Genomic DNA, 14,616 nt, shown 5'->3' with positions numbered 1-14,616 from the left:
GCTTGTGTGCGTGTGTATCTGTGTGTATGTATTTTGTATTGCTTTTGTGATAAATTGTTATGATCCATTCTTTTATACTGCATATTTTGTGTTGAAACAGTCTGCTTTGGCAAAATGTTCTTACACATGCTGGTATTTGTACGCACGTATGGGATTTTTCATTATGATTTGTTTACTTTGGTGGTGCCACTGTCTAGGTGTAACAGTGGATGTCTAGGAATGGGTACTTCTGTATAGGGACAGCACTCACTTTCTAAGGAGGGATATTTTGTGAGGATGTGTTGACTACTGCCCCCCCAATTGTTTGCATGTTTTGTGTAGATGCATTGACCTCAGGCATTTTAGCTAGGCTTCCATCCTACACTTGCTGTTTGTCAGAGATAACAAAGGGAGTGTACTGGTCAAGCCATCAGGCTTGCAGTACTGGCACTTTACAGCTAGGTTATCTCTTCTGCACGGTTATGCTGAATGTCTTGTTGCATTATATTTTCCAGTAAAGTGGAGTATTATTTACACAAATGTCAGATCGACTTTGAGTGATCATGCAGAGATAAAAATATAGAGAGATAGGTTCATAGGTATATATTAGGCTATTGGCCCTGGGGCCTATATAAGCCTAGCCAAATGAGGTTCCCTGGCTTTCGTCACCCAAGAAAATTATTTTCCTGTGCCCCTATCGAGCAGAACCACAGCAGTGATCCCCAGGGTGAATTTCCTGATTCACATTCAACTGTCAAGATTTCTCTTAAAGAGGGCTAATGGGGAGCTCTGCTTGACATGAATGGGTAGCCTGTTCCAGAACATGGGAAGTCTCTGGGACAAGAAATCTATCCCTCCAGCATGTTCTGTTTATTGTTGTGACAAGGTTTTGGTCCCTGGAGCATGTGGCTCACAGAGATTGGGATTTCTTTAAGTGTGGCATTTCCATCATATCTGGGTTAGACATGACTTTCTATGTTGGGCAGAGGTCACCTCTGAGTAGGTGATATGCGACAGAGTAGAGCTGGAGTTTTTTGAGATGGTCTGAGTATGGCATCTGTTTGAGACCAGTAATCCTCCTAGTGAGGTACTTCTGTGGCCCTTCTAGTTGTTGCAGATGTCTTGTGAGGTACATGCCAAATGGGGTGTTGTACTCTATAATGGGTCTGATGAGGGATGAGTAGAGAGGAGCAATGACCTCTCTTTTTCTGGAGGAGAACCCTTTTGTGATGAGGTGTGCCACAGAGAAGGATTTCCTGACTACTGTGGTGACATGATTATCAAAGGAGAGACTACTGTCCACCTGTAAAGGTCTCTTATCACACTTTTGGTGTTTAGTAGGCTACTGCCTATGTGGTATTTCATGGGTATGGTGTTTTTCCCAAAGGGGATGACAATGCACTTCTTGGCATTGAGTTTTAGGCCATGACTTTGACACCAAGCATCAGTCTCGGTGAGGCCTCTTTGTAGAATGTCCACATCCTTAGGCAAATCTATTATGGCTCCTAGTTTGCAGTCATCTGTGAATTTCATTAGCCAGTAACCAGCTGTATTAGCCTAGACTTCAGAGAAGTAGACACTGAACAGGAGAGGACCTAGGACCGAACACTGTGGTACTCCACTTGGCACTGGTTTGATGTCAGATTTGGATTCAGCTACTTTCACTGTGTGGGTTCTGTCAGTGAACCAGCTAGCCACCCATCTTGGGACATATGGATTTATGCCTAGTCCAGTGAGTTTATCTATAATACCAGAATGGGGGATGGTGTCGTAAGCCTTGGAGAGGTCAAGATAGCTTGTGTGTACCACCTTACCCTTGTCTATAGCTCTGGTGACTGCTTCAAAGAAGTCAATCAGGTTTAGGAGGCATGATCTACCTTTTACAAACCCAAACTGAGTGGGGTCCAGACTTTGGCGGTTACCTATGTTTTTGTTTATAAGCTCCAGGATGATGTGTTTCATGGCCTTGCATACCAGGCTCATCAGGCTAATGGGGCGGTAGTTCCCGGGGTCCATGGTGGCACCCCCTTTGTGGAGTGGGATAACCGTTGCTGTGTGCCATTCCATAGGCACAAAGCCTGAAGTGAGGCTATGGTTGAACATGGTACATAGGTGGGGTGCCATTTTGTTCTGTAGTTCATGCAGAACACAGCCTGGGATGTTGTCCAGTCCCATGGATGCTGTACTCTTTGCTTTGAAGAGTGCGGTCTTTACCTGTGTGTTTGTGATTACAGGGGGCTTTGCAATCTTACGGTATAGAGATGGGCCTTTTCGGGAGTGAGGGGGGGTAAAGTTTGCACTGAACCTGTCTGCCGGGATGTTGGCAATATCAGTTGGTTCAGTAAATGTAGTGCCATTATGCTGTAGTTTTGAGCAGATCTGAGTGTCGCCATTGAGATTCTTGACTTAGCTGTAGAAAGCTTTGTGGTTGTCTTTAGAATCCATGGTGATTTTATTTTCGTAGCAAGCTTTGGAGGATTTTATGAGGGATCTCAGCTTCTTGCTGAGGCTGACCAGGGAGTTCCTGCAATCATGGGATTTTATTCCTCTTTGCAGCAGTTTCTTCCTCCTGTTGAAGAGTTTGTTTATGGCAGGAGACCACCAGATTGGCTTCCTTTTTTTGGAGGATAGAGTCTTGGTTCTGTTGGAGATGGCACGATCCATGCACTCATGTATGTGCTTATACAGTGATTTTGTATATGATTCAGCAGTCATGTCTCTATTTTCCATCTGTGTGGGTGATGTGAAGTTGGCCACTTCTGACTTAAGAAGCATGAAGTTGACTTTGGAGAAATTTTTTATGGTGGTTTCCTTAATGGGGGGTGGGGGTGGGATATGGATGTCTTGGGTGATTAGCTTGTTGTCGGACTTGACCAGCAAGGAGTTGACCTCTGACATGGAGCATCTGTTACCCATATTGGTAATGACCAGGTCCAGGATGTTGCTGCCCCTGGTAGGGGTGTGGACAAGCTGATCCAGGGCATTGGAATTGATGAATTCCAGAAAACATTGGGGAGATGAGTTAGTACATAAGTAGTTTTCCCAGTTGATGGTGGGGTAGTTGAAATCTCCCAATATTAGGGTATTGGGCTGTACCATAATATAATCCAGAATATCGAGAAACATGGATTGAGTGTCCTGGGGCATGGTGGGGGATCTGTAACAAGCTACAACTTGAATTGCAGTCTTGCCCAGTGTTAATTGTACTTGTATAATTCCGGATGTATTATGTTGAGAAACTAGCCTGGAGGTGTGGATATCCTTTATGAATATGGACACGCCTCCTCCTTTAGTGTTTCGGTCCAGGTTAGGTGGCCGAAAGGTGTGGTAAGACTTGTAGCCTAGATATGCAGGGGTACTCTCTGGAGCCTTAAACCAGGTCTCTGTCACTGCACAGATGTCAATGTTCTCCATCTTAAGGAGTGCCTTGAGTGAGTGCATTTTGAGGTTTAGACTTCTAGCATGGTTTGACTTCTAATGGAGAGCAGCAGCGATGCACAGCTCTGATGTTGGGTATCCCCTGGGAGACTCTGTCTTAATGCAGTGGGTGTGCATGCCATGGCAAGTGGGGTAGTTGCTTGGTTCCATGTACCATTGTAGCACAAGTGGAGAGGTGGGCTTTGCTCTGCCTTTCTCTGGTACATTGTCTGTCTGTCTGCATGGTGCTCCATGTAATGTAGTACAGCAGAGATGGTTACTAAATTACTGGCCCAAGAACTTAGCTGAAATAAAGTACAGGCTGTGGCCTTGATACAATTTGAACTCATAACCGTAGTTTACAAGGCCATTTCTCTAACCTCTAAGCTACAAGACCTGAAAAAATGTACCTGGATCCAAATCCCAGATCTTGCAGTTTGAAGTCTGCAGCTATAAGCACAACACCAACAAATATATAACACTTTGGAGGGGCCATCAGTTGCTACATTAAAAAACCTTAAAAAACTCCAGCTATACTCTGTCGCATACCGTCTACTCAGAGGCAATCTCTGCTTAACATACAAGGCCATGTCAAACCCAGAGCTGTTGGACATGCTACACTTAAAGAAATCCCAATCCCTCAGAGCCACACTCTCCAGGGATCTAAACGTTGTCATCACAATAAACAAAACATGCTGGAGGGATAAGTTCCTGACCCAGAGACTCCCCAGACTCTGGAATAGATTGCCCATACATGTCAAGCAGAGTGCCTCTTTGGCCTTCTTCAAAAGGAACCTTGACAATTGGATGGGAGAAAGAAAATTCACCCCAGGGATCATGTCAGTCACATTGCTAGACAGGGGTCCAGGGAAGTAAATAGTGTGGGAAGAAATAGCCAGGGAATTGTTATGGCTAGGCTTGTACAGGCCCTAGGGCTGATAGCCTAGTACCAACCTAGGAACATCCCAGCATCCTTCAGATCTGTTTCCATATAAATGCAGTCTCCTCTAAATAACTGCATTGTTTGTTTAATCGCTCATTTTGTGTTACTAAGATTATCCTATTTGGGGTCACATGGTAGGTTGATCTTGTATACCTCTCATACTGTTGGCAGTAATCCTGGTATGGTAAATGGGGAGAAATGGGTTTCTCAGATGAGTGGGGTACCTTGTAACATGCGAATTATGAGTTTTTGGGTTGGAATTCCAACTTGTTCTATAACAACATATGCATATTAGCATAATTCATCTTTCTATACCTATCTCTAGCATTTTGCGCTTGGACAAGTTGTGATTCAGTATTTCACATGCCCAGTGATCAGAGAGGTGATGAGTTTTTTCCTGTAAATATCATTCACCTTTAACTATTCTGTTACTATCATTTTCTTCCCTTCTCTCTGCCATACTTGATGCTTTCCTGTCACTTTAACCTGACTTTTCCCTCCATAGCGCATCTGTCTCCTCCTATTCTTACCCTGAAATTAACTCCCCTCTGCTATGAACATTGCAGATATATGTATACTTATGTGTTATTTCAATGTATGCCATTTATTACTTCTGTTTTACCATGATTGTAATCATTTTCACTGTTCTTATTATTTTCATTCAATGTAATAGTACTGCTTGACATTCTTTGTTATGTGTATTAACATGTTCTTTGTATGTAAATATTGTGGAACTTTTCTCCCAGGGCCTCCACTAAAAATGGGCTTATTCTAGGCCCTAGTGGACTTTCCTGGTTAACAAATTCAATAAATAAATAAAAAGAATTATGAGTTTTTGGCATATGTCAATAATCGGGCCTATATTATAAGATTGACAGTTGAAAACATCAAACAACATATGGTTGACACCATATGGTCGATGTCTTCAAACGTCGACCTTATAAAAAGACAAAAAAAAAAAGAAAAAAGTACCCTAACGGGTTTAAGACCCCATGCAGCCCCCACGTCAGGGTATGTGCCCCCCACACCGCCCGCTATTTTAATATACCAACTCCAAGACCGCACTACATTGCAGTACATGGAAATCTCCCCTTACGGAGATTTCCGTTTACACGCTCGAAATTCTGATCGTTCGATATTCTCGTGTCGACAATGTCAGATTCAACATTGTCGGCTTTCGAGTATATAATATAGACCCCAATAATCCTGCCAGCAATGTGAACCATAATGTGATTACATGGTATCAAATGAAAGCTTATATAAAATTGCAGATGTGAATGATTGTAGCTGTCTGTGTACAACCATTCATTTTAGATGTCTGTGTACTACCATTGATTGTACCTGTCTGTGTCCTACCATTCAGCATGTATTCCAACTTGTTCAGTAATAAGATGTGTATAGTAGCATAATTATGGTATTTCTGTACATATCCCTAGCATTGTGTAGCCGGATGGATTGTGATTCAGTTTATCACATGCCCAGTCAACAGAGAGGTCATGGATGGCACCCCAGATGAGTGGGGTGCATTGTAACACAAAAATTATGATCTTTTTCATGGAAATATTATGAGTGTATGGCATATGTTCATAATTACATAAATAACTTCATCCAGAGGGTATTTACAGGGGACTCTATGATATCAACTGAAAGTATACACAATGCCTAAACTTGCTCTTATAGTTTGTGCTGAACCAGCACTGCATGGCAGATATTTACTTTTATGTACCTATTAGGTATTCAGGTATACACAGTATTCATAATTTTGCAAATGTCTCAAAAATGGAATGCCATCTACAAATCTAGGTTGCAGCCAAATGAAAATCACATCTGACCAAATAAAGGTCACATTGATAGCTGGGTCACTCTACTGTGATTCAGAGATATTAATACTTGTTTTCATAATTATAATAAGTAAATGCATATATTATATAATTTCTTGTTAAATATAAAATTATTATGTCTGCTTACATAGTAATATGACCACTGTAAAGAGGAGTATGTTCTGAATAACTTTCATATGTTACCTTTATTTGTAGCTTTCATCATTCTTGACATATATACATATGTTTACAACAAGGCTGAAAAAGTGCATTCTCTGAATTCTAGTTTAGGCAAAGGGTGTCTAGGCAGGAACTCTTTTGGTGCCAGGAGGTGTGAAATTCCACTTGGGCTAGATATAAAAGACTTAGATGTCTTATACAATTTTAATTCTGAAGTAGGGTATTGTCAATGCTATGAGCTGGGAGGATGGTTTGTCTGCCAAGCATGACAAATGTTGCATCTTTTTTAGCATTTAATTTAGCCTTTACTATGGGTGGGCAAAACTGAATGCACTGACTATTGGAATATCCAAACTGCATTTCCTGAAAAAAAGACCCCCCCCAACTTTCTAAGTGTTTTTTGCATTGATGAGTGCCCCATGTACCCCCAATGGGGGGAGGGGGGTCCCAACCCCTGAATTTATATATACTAACTCCTTGGTCCCAGAAGGGGGGAATTTCCCTGAAAAGGTATAGTTGCTGGCAGAACTCACCAGCAGTGATTTTCTGTGGAGGAGGTTGGACCTCAGGTAACTGAAGCTCTACATTTCAGTCTTCATCCACTCATGTTACCCTTTAACCCAAGCCTCTTTTCAGTACATCAGGAATTTACAAGAGTAAGATCCTGGTGGAGGGCATCTGTATTGGGGGGATATGACAATGACTCCCAATTTGCAGTCTTCAACTAACATGGCAAGTCAAAGGTCCTAATTTCACGCTGTTGGTTAGAGAAGTAAATATTGAACAAATGCCGTCCCGGCACTGAGCCATGTGGTTCACAACTGGTCACCTCCATGTTCTCTGATGCTGCCACTGCCACACTGAATGTGTAGCTTCTGTCTTTTAGCCTTTTTTGTTGCCCATCTTTCCACAAAGGAGTCTAGTTATAATGTGTTTAGTTTATGAATTGTTCTAGCATGGGAGATGACGTCAAATTATCAGATGAAATCAAGGCAGACTGTGCGTGTGTATACAGTGTGACCACTGTTAACAGCTTGTGTAACTCCTGAGGTTATAAAGAAACATGGAGATATTTCCTTGAAAGATGATCTTGTGGCATTTAATAGACAAAACCATCCAAAACTCCAGGGATAGATGAGTTTAATATATCTTTTAATACAAAATCGAGCATGAATTAATTCACATACTAGTTACATTATATAACTACATCAAAAAAATGTGGTTTACATGACATTTGTTTGAATCAGTCAACCACTTTCTTTCTGGCTCTGACCTTACATTTATTAAAAATTTCAGCTCCATATCATTCATTGATATGGCTAACAGATTTAAATTTTCTGTTTGAATTTAATCATGTAATTTCATTAAGTGTTCTCGAGTGATTGACACACCTAAAATAACCTCCTGCTTGAATTCATGGCTTATCATAAGTTCACTTGTAGTAAAGAAGGCATGTTTTGATCTTAATGCTTCAAAAACACTTCATCATGTCCTTATTTTCTTTATTTTTAACTCTTAGGAGCATAGAATATTTCATCCGTGTTTAAATAAACCACTTCTTATTATTATAAAGTCTTTTCAGAGCCCTTTTCTCATTAATGATACTCTTTAATACTCATTAAGAACTGCTAATGATGATATGCAGGGTTTTCCAACTATCAGCATATTTGTTCAGCTTCTCATTTGTAAGAAATCGTGACTCTTTGATACTAGTACACAAGGTAAAATCAAGAGTCTTATTTATATAAAGCTTTATGGTGGAAGACTGTTATATAAGCTATTATGGGCTATAAAGGTTGTGAAGACCTCTCAGATTACAATAGGAAGCTGAATAATCTTATAGTATAATCTAAGGCACAACCTACTTGATGATCCAGTACTCGTTGTTTATATACCACACCATCCTATTCTATATACTACACCATTTTTGTCATGTATTTTTCTCTTGCTCAGAATAATATGTCCTCATTTCATTGTGAACACTTCTATGAAAAAGAAAAAGATAAAAAGAAAAAGAAAAAATATCTGTACCACAAAAACACGTGCTGAGAAGGTTCTTTAAGGTTTATTGAAAACTCACTAAGCATTTTAGCCTTCAAAACACACAGGCTTCATCAGGTTCCATAAAACCTGCAAAGTTTGATTAACAGTCCTTGTATTTTTCCTATCAATATCAACCATTGCAAAAGTGATCTAATAACTGCAGTATTTTTTTAGTTTATGCAAAACATATAAAATCAACTGAAGGAGACAGATACACGTTGCAAACCCATAGAATAGAATAGAATAGAATAGAATAGCATATTCATCAGTTTTCTAACTTCACTGTAAAGTTTCTTCTTTTCATATATCTCTTAAGCATTCCCTAATCAAAAATATTAACTCTAAGGGCTTTAAGTCTATATTTTTGCATTTGTTGATGGCTTTCTACGAAACCTTAAAAATCCCTTAAATTCTCTTCACTCAGTACTTGATTGCATTGATCAGTATTTAGTATAGTCTAACAGCAAATAAAATCTCAACAAATATGACCTTTGATCTTTACAAACCAATCTCATTACCTCAACCCTTCCATATTACCTAAATTAATTATTTCTTTCAATGAGCTGAAATTTCTTGGAATTGTTTATACCTGGGATAGTAAAGCATTTTATTTTATTTTTTTCTGAAATAGTAGAGAAAATCAAAACAGACTTAATTGGGTGATTCAGACTTTATTTTAATAAACTAGCTTGTATCTCAGTTTTAAAATTAACATATTTCCTAAATTCTCACTGCTTAATAACTCAGTTTCCAAAATGCCAGTATCAGTTTTTAAACAAATTACCTGAGCATTTTCTGTGTTTTGTCTTGAATTACAGAAGAAACAGATTATTATGCCTCAAGGCTGGTCAAACAGAAAAATGCACTGGAGCTGCTCCATGTTCCAATCACCATAGGCAAAATGCAATACCACTTCCTTGTAAGCTATAGATCCCCCTCTATGACCCAGGAAACCCATACCATGTATTTAAACTGACTGCAAACACTCACCATATAACACAAAACCATATTCATAGGTGATTTTAAATATCCCACTATTAACTGGGAATCCTAAACGACATCAAACATACAGGCATAGAGATTCCAGGATTTTGTAAACACAAATTCCATGGACAAGATTGCAAATACACCAGTCAGAGGTGCAACCATCCTGGATCTGGTCTACATTAATATGGGAGAGTACTGCATACCCCCTACTGTAATGTTGTCTCTGGTAAAGTCAGACACAAAATGGTCTCCTTTGAAGTAAAAATAAAACCTGGACCCCCAGCTAAACCTGAAATATTTCAAAACTACTCTAAGGCTAACTTCCTGCTATTAAATGATAAAATGGCAACATTTCAAGCCCCTCCATAAACCATGCGAGCACTGCTGCCTAGGCAGAACTGTTGACACAAACCCTGTACAAGCATGTTAATAGCTGCATAGAGGCAGCTGTACCCACCTGGAAAAAGTACAGAACTAACTCAAAAAACAAGCCACCTGGTGGAATCACAAAATCAATAAACTGTATAACAGAAGGAAGAACATCACTGTGAAAATTAGGAGGTGCAGAACCCAGCAGGATACAAACACTGTCATCAAACTAAACAAACAACTCAGAGGACAAATAAAGTCTACCAAAGCTAAATTTGATGTAAATTTGGACTCTCAAGCCAAGGACAACCACAAGGAATTATTTAGCTATGTCTGCAATGTCAAAGGCAATACACAATTGTGTGCAGAGCTCATTATAAATTGAGCCACCTATACTGAACCAGAAGCTATAACAAACTTCCTGGCCAATAAATTCAGCTCCATCTTTACCCGTCTCTCCTCCTCAACCTTCCCTCAGGAAATACCATCAAATATAACTCCCCTGCTATCATTGTGGAACATGTCCTTAATGATCTCTACAAGGCTAAGAACACTACAGCAATGGGCCCAGACAATATCCTAGGATGCCTTCTAAATAGCATGAAACATGACCTATCAGGACCTTTGGAATTGCTATTTAACTATAGCCTCCAAACAGGCTTCATGCCTCATGAATGGAGAATAGCAGCATTCATCCTTCTGAACAGACCCATAAGTTTCACTAGTTTTATAAGCAGAGCCATGGAAAGAATTATCATAGAAATAATCAATAGTGATCTAGTAAACCTCCAGACCCATAAGTTTCACTAGTCTTGTAAGCAAATTATCATGGAAATAATCAATAGCGATATAGTAAACCTCCAGACCCATAAGTTTAACTAGTCGTATAAGCAGAGCTATGGAAAGAATTATCATGGAAATAATTAATAGTGATATAATAAACCTCCAGACACTGGGCTCAGCCCAATTTGGTTTTGTCAAGGGCAGGTTATGCCTACTCAACCTGGTGGACTTATTTTAAAGGGTCACCAAAGCAATGGATGAGGTTAACATGGCCAAGGCATTTGACACAATATCCCCCTCAGGCATTGTTGACAAACTCAAGAGGTTAGGTACAAACCCGTATGTCACTCAGTGGATAGGCAACTGGCTCACAGACAGGACCCAGTAAATTAGAATTGGGGAGTCCACCTCTACAAAGAGGCCAGTCACAAGTGGAGTCCCTCAGGATTCAGTCCCTGGACCACTCCTTTTTGTCATTTACTTCTCTGAGTTTAAGGCCAATGTCAATGGACTCTGGCTGACTAAATGTGCAGATAATTGCAAATTAGGAGTAGTCATTGAATATCACATTGCACAAATGTTCTCCAAGAAAGGCTGATACAGACAAATAATTGGTGTCAGAGCCATGGACTAAAACTAAATGTCAAGAAATGCATAATAGTATACTTTAGGAAGTCATCCACCCCTGGTAACTATCATATTGGCAACACACCCCTTAGAGGTGACCCAGTAGTCAGGGACTTAGGGACACACATATACACTAATCTAGCCTTTGACCATCATGTGTCTACAGTAGTGAGAAATCATTCTATTTTGCACAACTTATAAACAAAGGTATGGCATCTAAATCCAAGGAAGTCATTGTTCCACTGTATTCAGCATTCATCAGACCTGCCACTGAGTATGATGCCCCCTTTGGTATATACCTAACTTTGCATATCCAACAATTGGAATGTCCACAGAGGTTCCTCACTAAAAAAATACAAGTCATAAGTAAAATGCCCTATACAGACTGCCTCAAGGCCCTTTCCCTGTATTCTGTCTCTTACAGGCATTTGAGTTGAGATCTATGTCTGGCATACAGAGCATTGTCAGACCCCACTCTGGTGGACCTTCTGCATATCCACAAAACAACCAGCACCAGAATTACCCATTATAAAGACTTAAACCTTGCCTGTGATATAAATAGGACCCAGTGGAGAGACAGGTATATATCCCAGGGACTACCCCATCTCGGTAACAGGTTCTCCATCCATGTGAAGCAGAGTTCCTCCCTAATGCAATTCAAGTGCAGCTTGGACAATTGGATGGGGAACAGGAAATGAATTCCTGGTTTGGCACCTATGTCTCTAATTAACACAAGAAACCAGTAAATGGTTCATCTCCTAAGCCCCTGCTTGTAAATGCTTCATCTCCCAAGCCCCTGTTTACACTTATCAAAGATATCAGAGCTTGTCAGAGATTTGGGATGCATGGCTAGGCTTAAAACGGCCCTTGTGGTCGTTAGTCTAGTAAACACCTATGAATCTAAGAACCTATTAAATCAAACTGAGTATCCAGTTCAATAGATAAATGAGGCTTGCATATCCTGGTTATTAAACTTTATTATGCTGCAAACAGGTTTACCAAGCTACTAAGTATAATTTACTATACTTCCTTTTTTCAGACTTATACATCATTTAAATTACCATCCTTTAGAAACTGTTCAGTGACTTGGAAATCACTTCCGGATATATTTCCTTCATTAGTAAACAATGGTCTAACTTCAAAAAAAACTAACAAGTCAGTTGACTGATCTTTTTGAGGAAGTAACTAAACATGTTAGATTTTCAACTCTCCAGAGAAATCATACTATTTCAACCCTTCCTAAACAGCCTTAATATAAAACTCAACGATTAAAATATCGAGTGTTTGATATTCACAAGGCCATGTATTAATAAACATTGTATGCCAAGCATACAAGCACTGTGTGCATTGTACTTATTATGCTGTCATTAAGTACTGAGATTCATAGACACGGCTCACAGTACTTAACATCAGCACAGAAAAGAATGGCTATTTATATGAGTGATGCACAGGAACACATAGTGTACAACTTGTCCTATGCCTTCCCATGCTATAAATGTAATCATTGTATTGCACGTCTGACACTAAAGTACAACAAAAAACAGCAGGGAATGGATAGCTAATAAGATATGTGAAAAACACATACCTTATTAACTCATTGACAACCTATACACATCCTTACATTTCAGAGCATTTTCTGATAAATCTACTTGAAAAGTATAAGTCAAACAAATACAAATATCTTGTGAATGGGATATGCTATTAAAAAGGAAAAAAAAAACAGTAAAATATTTTCTTTATAGTGATAGTGGATCCAAAGATTTTACACAAGTGAAGCAAAATATTGTAAGTGACACAAATGCATACCTATGTTTTTTTTTCTCTAATATTTCATAAACAATTATTCTTTCCTTATAAACTGTAGTATCTAGATAGAAGATCTCTGGAATTCAGAAAGACTTACCATAAGCAGGAAGCATTAACTTGTCTGTTTTCCCACTCATGATAAGCCTTTTCAAATATTAGACCTAGCTACTGCTGAAGCTTCTCACTAGCTGTAATGCCCAGCTGTAATTCATAAAGAATAATCATAATGGAATAGCTCGGGTCAGTTATAGTATTATCATGAGGGAGTTCTGATGTTATGTGAGCTCCCGTTGGTAGAGTTCAGCAACATCAGTGTGTGGATGCATTGCAAAGTGTGGTTGTGTTTGCAAGGGAAATTCATTTTCTGTTTTTTTTGTTTTTTTTTTCACAACTTTTATTTATTTATTTATTTATTTTTCTTTTTTTTATTTAGCACTGATATACTGCTCGGCAAGGAAGACAGATTACTATGCCAACAATAGAGTGTACCATCTGTACAAAGTCGTATTCTTATAAGAATTCCCATAAGATAACCCCCTTGGGATCTACCCTTATGTAGGTAGTATAGTTCTTGTGTCTCTTGGACAATCCTGGGAAGCAGTAAATTGCCCTGTGTGGTATATGTGTGGCAAGCCTGTATAAGCCTGTGTAATCCCTACTCCTTGTATATAATGTTTACAAATAGCATCCTATATATACAAGGATAAAATTTTAGCAGTTACGGATCCCAATGAAAATTTGTGTAGACAAAGGTAGGATATCCAGACTCTGCTCAGAACATACCTGCATGCAGCAGACTAAGAGCCATGAAGAAGCAATGTTATCACTGTACCATGATGCTTTCCTCAACAATTGGTTTTATAGATTTTTGTTTTCATTTAAAATGAAAGCAAACATTTTACTACATCAGTTTGTATAACCTCTTAAAGAAACACTAAAGATATTGGGTGGTGTATAGGCTAAAGCTTCTACATCTTTTGAAGGGCTCCTTTTTTGTTTCTGGGCTTCTATTTTTACAAGACCATACATACATACATACATACATACATATCTCCTCTGTATTTGAAGGCACTACGGAGTTTGTGCTTTTATTTCTCATTATTAGTCTTTCATAAAACATTTCTGCACATCTATTGTTATTTATGGTTTAGAACATCTTAAATAATTTCAAAGTAAGTCACATACAGCTCAGCAAGTCACATACAAGCCAGCAATATCATTTTATAATTTTACAGAAAGCTGAAAATAAAATGCCACATATTCTTGAAGTGAAGCTTTCATTGAAACAGTGCACATTTACAATGATTTAAATAAGTATTTTTCAGAGTACAGTGGAATATAAATAAACAGGAAACAGAGGTCCTGTGTCCTACCTTGGCTTATGTTGTAATTGCCATAGTCTACTGCCAGAGGTTTTCCTGCAAGCTGGAAGTTACAGTAAAACTTAATATTAACCTGAGAACTTGCAACGTAGAATATAGTTTTGTGATCCAAGAAGTAACCACAGTACCTATAAAAAAGAAAAAAAAAAAAAAAAGAAAAAGAAAAAAGCAAACAAATCACTTGTTGCTAAGTATAATGTTGAAGATGCATTTAGTTAAAAAGGTTTCTAGATTCCGACTGTTTCTAGGTTAGTTGCCTGTTTGTAAGTCTAGGCTTCAG

The 14,616-nt window shown here is 38.8% G+C and overlaps 1 protein-coding gene across 1 annotated transcript in view; it reads right to left on the bottom strand.

Annotated features, from left to right (window-relative positions):
• Positions 1-14,616, bottom strand: part of TMPRSS7 (transmembrane serine protease 7) — a 616,461-nt gene that overhangs the window by 155,143 nt on the left and 446,702 nt on the right. Inside the window, exon 11 of the mRNA XM_044072510.1 lies at positions 14,328-14,464. Coding sequence (XP_043928445.1) covers positions 14,328-14,464 — 137 coding nt within the window. The remainder of the gene's footprint in view (positions 1-14,327; positions 14,465-14,616) is intronic.

The sequence above is a fragment of the Protopterus annectens genome, chromosome 5.part0, assembly GCF_019279795.1.
Source record: "Protopterus annectens isolate FY-2018-M chromosome 5.part0, PAN1.0, whole genome shotgun sequence".
NCBI lineage: Eukaryota > Metazoa > Chordata > Ceratodontiformes > Protopteridae > Protopterus > Protopterus annectens.
Note: the sequence above shows the minus strand (reverse complement) of the source record. Positions and strands in the feature narration are given on the sequence as shown.